General features: G+C 39.3%; 1 protein-coding gene across 4 annotated transcripts in view; it reads left to right on the top strand.

Moving 5' to 3' along the window:
- tasora (transcription activation suppressor a) overlaps positions 1–12,747 on the top strand; it is a 55,239-nt gene that overhangs the window by 17,685 nt on the left and 24,807 nt on the right. For all 4 annotated transcript variants that reach the window (XM_048547461.2, XM_048547463.2, XM_048547460.2 and 1 more), the window contains exons 4-9: positions 586–658; positions 828–919; positions 1,350–1,484; positions 1,651–1,775; positions 5,135–5,154; positions 9,747–9,849. In XM_048547461.2, coding sequence (XP_048403418.2) covers positions 586–658; positions 828–919; positions 1,350–1,484; positions 1,651–1,775; positions 5,135–5,154; positions 9,747–9,849 — 548 coding nt within the window. The remainder of the gene's footprint in view (positions 1–585; positions 659–827; positions 920–1,349; positions 1,485–1,650; positions 1,776–5,134; positions 5,155–9,746; positions 9,850–12,747) is intronic.

Raw genomic sequence — 12,747 nt, 5'->3', positions numbered from 1 at the left:
ATCTAGTTTATTTCAGACTAATGAAGAGTAAGATGATCACGTTTGACTGGACAGCATCAAAGTACTTGACTCAGCAGATCTATCCCTTTTTAAGGCGATTTGTCATGCCCTTAGGTGATTTGAGTATTCTTTCAAGGTTAATGATTGCCCCAACATTGATCTGCTTGGCTTGTAGATATAATTTCTACTTGGAAAAATGATATCTTTTTTTCAGAACACATTTTTGTAGACATTTTCTCTTTTAACTGATAGTCATACAAAATATTCACATTAGTGTAATTTTAGTTCTGCTCTGTAGTGCAAACAGTAATTTCCTTTCAGTGTCACCAATATATTGGAACCCCTGGAGCTTGTTTGCTGTAGGAGATCACATGCGGCCGTATCTACTTAACAATATGATGGCGGCAATTGTATGTACAACCATAACATTTTAGTGTTTCAGGTCGGGAAAATTAATTTCAACATTATGTTGAGAATGCTTATAATGAAAACACTACAAAGTATATATTCCATCTTTTTAAAATTTTATCTGCATATTTATAAATGAATTGATGACTTCACGATAACTATTTTTTTCCCCACCAGATTCCCATTATTTGTGAGAGGGGATTGCCAGTGGGGCACTCAAAAGTAACAATTCTTGGAAATCCAACAATGGGTAAAAACAAAAATTTTGAAGCAGTAACTTGTATTTTAAAGGATGTATTGTGTTTTGAGTTCTTGCTGAAATTTATGAACATTTAATTTTTCTCATTAACCTAATGAAAATCTTTAAAAAACAATGACTGAGAATGTAATATTTGTTACCCGCCCCCTCCAAATCACAGGCGTTTATCTTTCAAAATATTGTGACATACTTCAGCCCAATCCTTTGGATAGTGGAAGGAAGGCTGAGATGATGATTTTCAAAATCATAAAGGTAATGTCTGACTTTGTCTTTTGAGCCAGCTTTGTCTCTTGTTTTCATTCTTCTCCCTTGTCTCCAACTTCATTATATCTCCTTTGTGATGAAATGTAATTGTTCTGCATACAAAATTAAAACAAACACAATAAGGAAAAAATATCCCAGTATTAAAACATTTGTTTTTGTCTTGGAATTATGTGTGTTATAATTTCTAATAATGGCGGCTGAGATTTCACCAGTTATGAGAGAAGGCATTGACTAGATGCTAATTGCACGTTATTTCTGGTGTGAAAAGGACTGATTGTCCCTCTTTGATCTGTTTGGAACAGTATTGCGAGAGGGCTGAGGGAAATAGTCCTTTTCAAGTTGTTCATTTGAAAATGGTGAACTGTTTCATGATATCTTAACATGTCTAATTTTTATTTGTTTAATTTTAATTCTTCAGGGAAGAGTAAAGGCTGTTTTCGATAACTCCACCAAGAATTTTACCCCTCCGACTCCAAAACATGATTGCCATGTGTTTAGAAACCTTAACCGGGTCACTTCACTATTCACTTACAGAGCATTTGATCTTACACAGGTACCTTTTCAAAATTTCATCCATCTGAAATTTGGCAATTGACTTGATTTATTTGTAATTTTCAAAAGGTAAGCTTAATTTTTTGTTGATGCCATATTCTAGAAATCAATACGTAAATTAACCATTTGCTTCATTAGGTTATTAATGTTGTACTTTAATTTTTCAGTTTTATCTTTATGAATTTGGAAATGAAGGCATACGACAGTATCCAAGACATGTTTGCCCATATGCTGTGGTATCCTTTGTTTACAAGGAAAAAATTCCCAAAATACCAAAGCCAGTTGTGTTCAGGTAAGAAAAGCATGTGTGGAATATACATTCTGTGAATCGAGATTGTTCTGCCTGCTCCAGACAAACTGTTGGAGGATATATTGGTCATGAGCTCTAAGTCAACAATGGCTACTGTGGAACTTGAACCTTTAACAGCTTTGAGGCCCTTTTAAAATGATGGGCACAGTTTAAATAAATGACGTTTGAGGCTTGATTCCTGCTCCAGAAGTACAGTGAAAAGACAAGTTTTGAAAATACTGCCATAGCTTTTCTCATATCCCACTGTTTTCATTGTGTACAGTCATTGCAATTTTCGAGCCTCAACATGGGGTTGCAGAAGGGAAAGGTTTGGGAAACATTAGAGTAGAGAGATGTACTGTATCAGTTTTTAATTGGAACTTTGTTATCTTCTTTACAAGCCCTGGTTTTATCTGTAAGGATGAATATTGCCTTAGATGAGTACAGATGCGGGCCTGAATTTTGGATTTCCCGGTGATTCATTATGTTGTTGGCTGATAATTTAACACCGAGAAATTGATCTATGAATTTGCAAATTATACCATGACCCTCTCTTGTTGAGTTGCTTCTAATTAACTTGCCAGTTCACCGCCTTTGCCTAAAGCTACACAATGGTGTATTTCAATTGAATAAAACTCTGGAATTTAAGGGCCTAACGGTGACCAACATCAATTATCTTCAGAACTATGGTATTTTTGGACTTCTTCAGGGAAGGAAACTGTTGTCCTTACCTATTATGATTACGTGTGACAGCAGACTCTTACAAGGTGGTTGACTCTTAAGTGTACTCTGAAATGGCCTAGCAAGTCATTAGTTGAATCAACCACTGTAAAGGAATGAAACTGGACAGGTTGCCTGGCATTGACTAACACACTAGAAACTATAAAGGCGTACATAGCCCTGTTGACCTGCAATGTCCTCCTTATTGGCATGTGAGGGTTAGTGCCAGAATTGAGAGAGCTGCTTTTCAGACTAGTCAAACAGTCTAGCATAGTTATAATATCAGAATCTTATTATACATAATGTCCCAAACAAAAGTATTAAAATCCCTGGATGTGCCCTGTCCCACTGGCAGGACAGGCCCAGCAGAGGTAGCAGCACTATGGTATAAGATCAGGGTGACTTGCATTAAGAGTTTTTAACATTTACGCATAAAGTGAAACGTGAAAAGGGAAACCTACAAAGTTTTCTGCTTACTAGCTGATGCCCCGACACACAAGGTACTTATGCACCTTGAACAGAGCTTGGAGGAAGTGCTGAGGGTTGTAATGGTGATTGTACCCTGGAGGGAGTCTTAAATGCCCACCACTAGTAGTGACTTGGAAACTCCACTGCTAATTGAGCTGGATGAGACCCAAAGGATGTAGCTGCTAGACCAGGTAGGCAGCAGGTGGTGAGAGAATGAACAAGAAGGAAAAGCGTGCTCTGTTTAATTCATGCTCTATTTAATTCTCATCCAGTTTGCTGCTGCAGCTGTCCATGATAGTATTGGTAAGAGTGACTGCTGCACAGTCCTTTGTGGAGATTAAGTCACATTTCAATCTAAGAATGCTCTTCGGTGTGTTATGTGGCACTGTCTGTATGCTAAATGGATGAAAATATTCATTTCATGCATAATTTTAGGTCAGCTAATAAAACTTCTTCGGTAAACGAATATTTCTTTCAAAGCCCATGATTCTATCTTGGCATAATTCCCTAATGAAGACTTACATTCCCCTGTGTTTTTCTGAGTCAGGTTGAGGCTTTCTAAATATTCTGAACATGGCTTTCTCTTCAAGCCAGATCAGCCATTCCATTTATGGGGAGACATTGGACGAGTGGTATTGTTGCCAGACAGTCAAATCTGTTGTTCTGGGGACCCAGATTCGAATCCTGCCATGGAAGATGGTGGAATTTGCATTTTTTTTTGAAAAGCCTGGATTTAAGAATTCAATGATGACCATAAAACAAACTTGTGTCGATTGTTGGGAAAATACCACGTGGTTCACTAATGTCTTTTTGGGAAGGAAATTTCCATCTTTATCTAGTCGGGCCTACACATGACTCTAGACCCATAGCAATGTGGTTGACTCTTAACAGCCCTCTGGGCAGTTAGAAATGGACAGTAGATGCAGGCCTAGCCAGTGACATCCACAACCCATGAACAAGTTTTTTAAAAGCACCAATCTATAGCATTCATGCAGGTGGAATACAGATAGATAGCAGAGCTATGATGAGGTAAACTCTTCTTTCCCCGCCCCCGTTACATACTTTGGTTTTGATCCTTTCTCATTTTTGAACCACTGAGGTGCCTCCTTGCCAAGAAGAAACTTGATTAAGTATAACTCGAGGAGTGATTGTTCTCTTTTGTTTCCTTTGTGTTTTTATGGTGCCAAATTAAGATAGTGTTCAGCCGACCTGCATATGTATTTGGAAGTTTTGAGATTTGGTGAAAATTGATCTTTAATGAAATGTGATTTAATATTCTTTTCAGGCTTCATGAAGGCTTTTCTTGATGAAATGATTGTCTTTTGTATATTTTTACTATCCTGGTTTCTCCACACGGTAGTGATATAGGCTTAAAATCCAATTTTGGTGCCATAAGGTTTGGTCCCCTCTAGGTAGAACAGGGTGCTGCTTTTGGCCTCGTCAGCTTTGCATCAGCAAGGTGTAACTCTGAGATTTAATTTTAACATCCACAGGATGAGGCTATCATTGACTAGGTCAGCATTTATTGCCCAGCAGACTGTTTAAGAATCAACCACATTGCTGAGAGTTTCCTTCCCTAAATGACATTCGTGAACCAGATACCAATCAGCAATGGATTTGTGGTTATCGTTAAACTCTTATTTCCAAGTTAACTTTGAATTCAAGTTCTGCTGTAGTGGGATTTGAACCCCGGTCCCCAGAACCTGGATCTCTGGATTAACAGTCCGATAATATCTCTAGGCCATCCATCACCTTCGCAAATTGATATTAATATCCTACAGCTTTTGCTGCATGGGAAGATGAGGCTGAACTATAACTTCTGTTCCACTTTTTCCAGAGCATTGGAGTGGTCTGACATGCCTATCAGATGTAATGGCCACTTGGGTGAGATAAAAAGGGGTGATTTGGGAACCCAGGATCTTGCACGCTGGGGAGCCTGTGCTTTTGAAAAGCATGGGAGCAAAGTCCTGAGTAGCTAGGCAGAAATTTTTATATTTCATAAAAGAACAATGGCAGAAAATAATTAATATTGTCTGAACCAAGTCACAGCTGTGTTGAGTTTCTTCAAATATGGTTTGATCTGCAAAGATCCCCAGATAGGCTGTATCAAGGATGTTATTTTTGGGACAAAATTGCTTATGTATGGTAATACACTATTTCTTCTGCTTTTGCAGCATAGATGACACCCAATCAGGTATGTTCATTCTCATTTTCATGTTTGAATTGGTAGATATCATATAGCAATGTGTACTTTGTTTTTCCATCATTTGGCTACAATCAAGGTGGAATTCCATCTTTTGAGGTGGGGACAGTAATGAGGACATGGACTGCAAACTCTCGAATACTTGTCATTGTTCAGTAGAAACTGAACACCCAGAAAGCATTTTATTGTTATTGCATTTAATGCTGTGCTAGACGCACCAGTCTTGATATGCAAGTCTTAATGGCTGGATAGTAATACTGTAAGAACATTAACCTGAGGTCAAGAAGACTTGATTTTCAAAACAGTAGTGAATCTCGTATATTTACTTATTAGCTTTTGACTGAGGCTTGCGTTGAGCTGCTGGCAAAAAGTACACATTATTGCGACTGCAGAATAGTTTTGGTGAATTTTACTAGCATTTGAAAATTACACATACATTAGTGGCAAAGTAAATACCAATTATTCAGTTCTAAGATCTATGCTTAAAGTAACCAACCCAGTGATCAAACTTGGTGTTGCTTTGCCTGACCTTTCCAGCTGGGCTGCTTCGAATCCTTTACATTGCCTGGAATAGGTTCAGCGAAAAATATGTTAGCTATTGTTCATTTTTAAACAGTCTGTTAACTAGTATTATGTGCATTTTAAAATATTTTAGATCTCCAACATTTGTGTAGTGTGTTTCTGTGGTTATCCCTCATCTGCCTGCAAATTTATGAAATGGGAGGAGGAGCAGTACTTGCCACTTTTGAATCAGCTCCACTAGTCAAAAAGATGACTGATCTGATTTTAAACATAACTCCACATTTCTGCATACCTCCAGCGTGCTTATTAAGAATTTATCTATCTCTTGCCTTGAAATATTCAAGGATTTTACCTGCACTGCTTTTTGAGGAATGTTGCAAAGACTCACCACTCTTGGAGAGAAATATTTCTCTTCATCTGTCTTAAATTATGACCTCTTATTTTTAAACAGTGACTTCTTATTCTAGATTCTCCCACCGAGCGAAAATATCCTTTCCATATTCTCCTTGTCAAGTCCCTTCAGGACTTTGCATATTTCAATCAAGTTGCCTCTCAGTTTTCTAAACTCCACTAAATACATGTCTGCCCTGATCAATCTTTCTTCATAAAACAGCCCATTCATTCCAGCATTCTCTGAACTGCCTCCAGTATATTTTTATCCTTCATAAAATAGGAAACCACTATACAGTACTCCAATTTGGTTTTATCAACGCTTTGTATAACTGAAGTATAACATCCCCACTTGCAATGAATGATGTTATTCTGTTTCTTGCTATACCAGAATATTCAACTTCTGTGATTCGTGCACTTGGACACCCAGATCCTTGTGCACCTCAGAGCTCTTCCATCTCTCAGCTTTGAATTAGGTATATACCTCAGGGCAAGAGCTATAGCTGGGGGAAAGGCAATTATGAGGTGATTAGGCAAGATTTAGGATGCATAGGATGGGGAAGAAAATTGCAGGTGCTGGGCACAGTTGAAATGTGGACCTTGGTCAGGGAACAGGTACTGCGTGTCCTTGATAAGTATGTACCTGTCAGGCAGGGAGGAAGTGTTCGAGTGAGGGAACCGTGGTTTTCTAAAGAAGTTGAATCTCTTGTCAAGAGGAAGAAGGAGGCTTATGTAAAGATGAGGCGTGAAGGCTCAGGGTGCTTGAGAGTTACAAGTTAGCCAGGAAGGACCTAAAGAGAGAGCTAAGAAGAGCCAGGAGGGGCCGTGAGAAATCTTTGGCAGGTAGGATCAAGGAAAACACCAAAGCTTTCTATAGGTATGTCAGGAATAAAACAATGAGTAGAATAAGATTAGGGCCAGTCAAGGACAGTAGTGAGAAGTTGTGCATGGAGTCCGAAGAGATAGGAGAGATGCTAAATGAATATTTTTCGATTGTAGTCACACATGAAAAAGACAATGTTGTCGAGGAGAATACAGAGATACAGGCTATAGACTAGATGGGATTGAGGTTCATGAGGAGGAGGTGTTAGAAATTCTGGAAAGTGTGAAAATAGATAAGTCCCCTGGGCCGGATGAGATTTATCCTAGGATTCCCTGGGAAGCTAGGGAGGAGATTGCACAGCCTTTGGCTTTGATCTTTATGTCGTCATTGTCTACAGGAATAGTGCCAGAAGACTGGAGGATAGCAAATGTCCCCTTCTTCTAGAAGGGGAATAGAGTCAACCCTGGTAATTATATACCAGTGAGCCTTACTTCAGTTGTGGGTAAAGTGTTGGAAAGGATTATAAGAGATTGGATTTATAATCCTCTAGAAAGGAATAATTTGATTAGGGATAGTCCACACGGTTTTGTGAAGGCTAGGTCATGCCTCACAAACCTTATTGAGTCCTTTGAGAAGGTGACCAAGCAGGTGGATGAGCGTAAAGCGGTTGCTGTGAAGTATATGGATTTCAGTAAAGTGTTTGATAAGGTTCTTCATGGTAGGCCATTGCAGAAAATTACGGAGGCATAGGATTGAGGGTGATTTAGTGGTTTGGATTAGAAATTGGCTAGTTGTAAGAAGAGAGAGGGTAGTGGTTGATGGGAAAATGTTCATCCTGGAGTTACTAGTGATGTACTGCAAGGATCTGTTTTGAGGCCACTGCTGTTTGTCATTTTTATACATGACCTGGATGAGGGCGTAGAGGATGGTTTAGTAAATTTGCAGATGACACTAAAGTCAGTGAAGTTGTGGATCTTGTGGAAGGATGTTGCAGATTACAGAGGGACATAGATAAGCTGCAGAGCTGGGCTGAGAGGTGGCAAATGAAGTTTAATGTGGAAAAGTGTGAGATGATTCACGTTGGAAGAAGTAACAGGAATACAGAGTACTGGGCTAATGGTAAGATTCTTGGTAGCGTGGATGAGCAGGGAGATCTTGGTGTCCATGTGCATAGTTCCCTGAAAGTTGTTAAGAAGGTGTACGTGGTGTTAGATTTTATCAGTAGCGGGATTGAGTTTCGGAGCCATGAGGTCATGTAACTGTACAAAACTCTGGTGCGGCTGCACATGGAGTATTGCGTGCATTTCTGGCCTCTGCATTACAGGAAGGATGTGGAAGCATTGAAAAGGGTACAGAGGAGATTTTCCAGGAGGTTGCCTGGTATGGCTGGAAGGTCTTATGAGGAAAGGCTGAGGGACTTAAGGCTGTTTTTGTTAGAGAGAAGAAGGTTAAGAGGTGACTTAATAGAGACACTCAAGATGATCAGAGGATTAGATGGGTGGACATTGAGAGCCTTTTTCCTTGGATGGTGCTGGCTAGCATGAGGGGACATAGCTTTAAATTGAGGGGTGATAGATATAGGACACATGTCAGAGATGCTCTCCTTACTTAGAGAGTAGTAAGGGCATGGAATGCCCTGCCTGCAACAGTAGTAGACTCGCCAGCTTTAAGGGCATTTAAATGGTCATTGGATAAACATATGGACGATAATGGAATGTTATAGGTTAGATGAGCTTCAGATTGGTTTCACAGGTTGGCGCAACATCGAGGGCCGAAGGGCCTATGCTGTGCTGTTATGTTCTATGACCCTGACTCTGCCAAATGGACAGTTTAACCATTTCCCATATTATGCTCCATCAGCCATATCTTTGCCCTCTCACTTAACCTACCTATGTACTTCTGTAGCTTCTTTGTAACCTCTTCACAACTTGCTTTCCTACCTTTTTCATCAGCAAATTTAGCAACTATATTTTTCCCTTCAGATCATTATAACTTGTAAAGCTTTTATAAATTGGAAGAAGTTGAGGCACTAGCACTGATCCCTGTACCAACCGGACCTATTATGTATGCACTGTTTCCTGCTCTGCATATATTATCTCCTGTATAATGAGCTTTTATTTTCTGCAATAACCTTTTGGTGTGGTGCCTTATCAAATTGTCTTGTGAAATCTAAGTACAGAGCGTCACCTGGTTCCCCTTTATCCATCGTACATGTTACTCCTTCAAAGAACTTCGGTAAATTGTTTAAACATGATTTTTCTGTCACAAAACTGTATTGACTACCCAATTACCTTTAACCTATCAAAAGTGCCTTTTAAATGATGTATTTAATAATAACTTTGTACATTTTTCCCCAAGACACGTTAGCCTATAGTTTTCTGTTTTCTTTCCCCTTTTTTGAAGATAGTAGTACTGTCAGCTGCATTCCAATTTAATGGATTATTCCCCAAATCTAGAGAATTTTAAGAAATTAAGAGCAGTGTATCAACTTCCTTTATTATCAACTTCTTTTAAGATCATAGGATGAATGCCATCAGCACTTGGGGAATTGTTGACCCACAGTTTCCGTAATTTGCAGTTTTTGCAAATTCCTTCCTCCCTTTCAATTCCTGATTTGACATGTATTTTGTGGATTTTATTTGCATCCTGTGGTGAGCTTTCAAGTGTTTCATTTCACAGACAACCCTGTGCTTTTGTGCCTTGATCTTTTTAGACTCCTTTTCATCTCTTGGCATTGTATCTGTACATTTTACTTGGTCTCCTCGGTTAATAATAGCTCACCATGTGTTAGTTTAACTTAGTTTTTTTTTGACTGACCTTCTGAAAATCAAGAGTTCTGCCTGTTTAGGAAAGCCTTACACCATCTGGAAGGGACAACTTATGAACAAGGGGAGATTTCTATGCTTTGGCATTTTACGGTCAGCTACTCAACCGTTTCTGCCATTCAAACTGTAAGTAGCATTATTTTACGTATTTTAATTTTATTTGCTCAATGGAGAAATTTGATAATTAACTGGAAGTGACTGTGTAGCATTCTGGTCAAGAATATTGTATTGCTACTCTAAGTTAGTGTTTTTTTGGAAATTCTGGCTTTATAACCACAATAGAGCCAGAGAATGACAACTTTGTACACTCTTCACTGTATTCCTATACTTGAGTGCAAATGACAATAAAATATAATTCTAATTCTAAAAGAGAAATTATGTAGCAATGACGTGCAAACATTCTGTAATGGGTGAAGAACTGGCTAATATCCAAGATCTAAGTAGGATTTTGGTAGTTGTGAAATGTTGCCTTTTAAAGGAATTATAAATTTAAAATCTGTCAAAAATTTGAAATATGTTTTGAGGACATCCTGTAGTGTGCTGTTTGTAATCATGGTGAGAAATCAATTAGAGTTAAACAACTTACTAATTCTATTCGAAATAGGTAATTAAATCATTTAGGTGACTTTTTTCTGTAAATATAAAAAATCCACCATTATGCTATGGACAAAGAGGCAAAAATTAATGGGAGAAACCCTAAATACTTCAATACAAAGCATGCCATACTTTCATTGCAATTGCAATATTGGTTAACTGAAGCAAAAGTAACTGCTAAACAATGGGTTACTGCAATCAGTCACAGATTGATGCAACACTGACCAGTAAGTGTTCTTGTGAAGATTAACTATTGATCTTAACCCACTACTTGTTCAAGCAGTGCATTCCAGATTGTAACAACTCACTTTGACAATATTTCCACATGTTACCTTGACTTAAATTACAGTCTCTGGAAATGAGACCTATGGTTCTAATTTTTTTTGCCACTGGAAACAGTTTGTTTTCATTTACCATTACTCTTATTGCAGCCATTTATGATTTTGAACATGCCTATTTAAATTTAATATTATTTTTTTCATAAGAGAACAAAACTTAGCCTTTCCAATGTCATTATTTAATCGGAATCCCTCATTCCTTGTACCATTCTAACAAATCTCTTCATCCGTTCAAAGGCCTTGACACCATTCCTACAGTGTGTTCAGAGGGGAATACATAATTCCAGTAAAGGTCTCAAAAGAGTTTAGGCAGGTTGAGCTTAATTTTGCTTTTTGTGGTGCAGTTGGCGTAGTGATATTGTTACCGGACTGGTAATCCAGAAACCTAGATAATATTCTTTGGACTAGTGATAATGGGAACTGCAGATGCTGGAGAATCCAAGATAATAAAATGTGAGGCTGGATGAACACAACAGGTTGCTGTACTCATATTCCGCTTGGGAACCCTGCAGCCCAATGGTATCAATGTGGACTTTACCAGCTTCAAAATCTCACCTTCCCCCACCGCATCCCAAAACCAGCCCAGTTGGTCCCCTCCCCCCACTGCACCACACAACCAGCCCAGCTTTTCCCCTCCACCCACTACATCCCAAAACCAGTCCAACCTGTCTCTGCCTCCCTAACCTGTTCTTCCTCTCACCCATCCCTTCCTCCCACCCCAAGCCGCACCTCCATCTCCTACCTACTAACCTCATCCCACCTCCTTGACCTGTCCGTCTTCCCTGGACTGACCTATCCCCTCCCTACCTCCCCACCTATACTCTCCTCTCCACCTATCTTTTTTTCTCTCCATCTTCAGTTCGCCTCCCCCTCTCTCCCTATTTATTCCAGAACCCTCACCCCATTCCCCTCTCTGATGAAGGGTCTAGGCCCGAAACGTCAGCTTTTGTGCTCCTGAGATGCTGCTTGGCCTGCTGTGTTCATCAAGCCTCACATTTTATTATCTAATATTCTTTGGAGCAGGGTTTGAATCCCACCATGGCAGAAGGCAAAATTTGAATTCTGTTTAAAAAAAAATCTAGGAAAATGTGCCTAAAGATGATGACCATTGTTGATTGTCGTAAAAACTCATATGTTTCAGTAATACTCTTTAGGAAAGGCTACCCTTCCCTTGAGTCCAGACCCTTACAAGGTGGTTGATTTTCAATCACCTTCTGAAATAACTGGCATGCCATTCAGTTGTATCAGCTGCTAGAAAGGAAGAAGGAATGAAACCAGCAGTGGCTTGTAAGCACCAACTGAGCTGGTTAATTCCTAAAGAACATGGCTGCTAAACTTGATCTGCAGCAGGTGGTGACAGAATCATTAAAGAGGGGAAAAATATAGTTAACCCCATTCTCCCCAGTCTGTCTGGTCACATGCATCTGTGGCAATGAAAATATTGATAACAGTAACCACCCTGCAGACCTTGTGCAGATACTGCTCTGTCTTCACGTTGAGAATACTCTCTGTTGTGTGGTACTATCACCATGCTAAATGACTACAAACAGATCTGGCAGTTCGAGTCTGGGCACCTGTGAGATGCTGTGGGCCATCAGCTGTAGGTGAATCGTACTCCCAACAATTTTCTACCTCATTGCCTGGCATATTCTCCACTGTACATTTTCCATCAAGTTAGGGATCATTTTCTGGTTCAGTGCAGGAGGGCATGTAAGGAGCAGTACTTTGTTTACCTAAAGATGAGGCGTTAACCTAGTGAAGCTACAAAGTACGACTACCGATCTGTCAGACAACATAAGCAACAAGAGCTACATTATTGTCAACAAATGGACCTGAATTTTAGCTCTGTAGTCCTGTCACATCTAGTCGTCAATGGTAGTGGACAATTAAACACTTCAAAGAGGAGGATCCTCCACAAACTTCCTCATCCTTGATAACAATGGAGCCCATTGCATTAGAGCAAAGAAAAAATAAAGCTAAAGCATTTGCAACAATTTTTAGTTAGAGTTTCTGTTTTGGGATCTAACTTGTCCACCTTCAGAGATCCCCAGCCTCTCAATGGCGAGTTTTCAACCTGTTAGTTTCGCTCCAC

Source organism: Stegostoma tigrinum, chromosome 11, assembly GCF_030684315.1.
Source record: "Stegostoma tigrinum isolate sSteTig4 chromosome 11, sSteTig4.hap1, whole genome shotgun sequence".
Taxonomy (NCBI): domain Eukaryota; kingdom Metazoa; phylum Chordata; class Chondrichthyes; order Orectolobiformes; family Stegostomatidae; genus Stegostoma; species Stegostoma tigrinum.
Note: the sequence above shows the minus strand (reverse complement) of the source record. Positions and strands in the feature narration are given on the sequence as shown.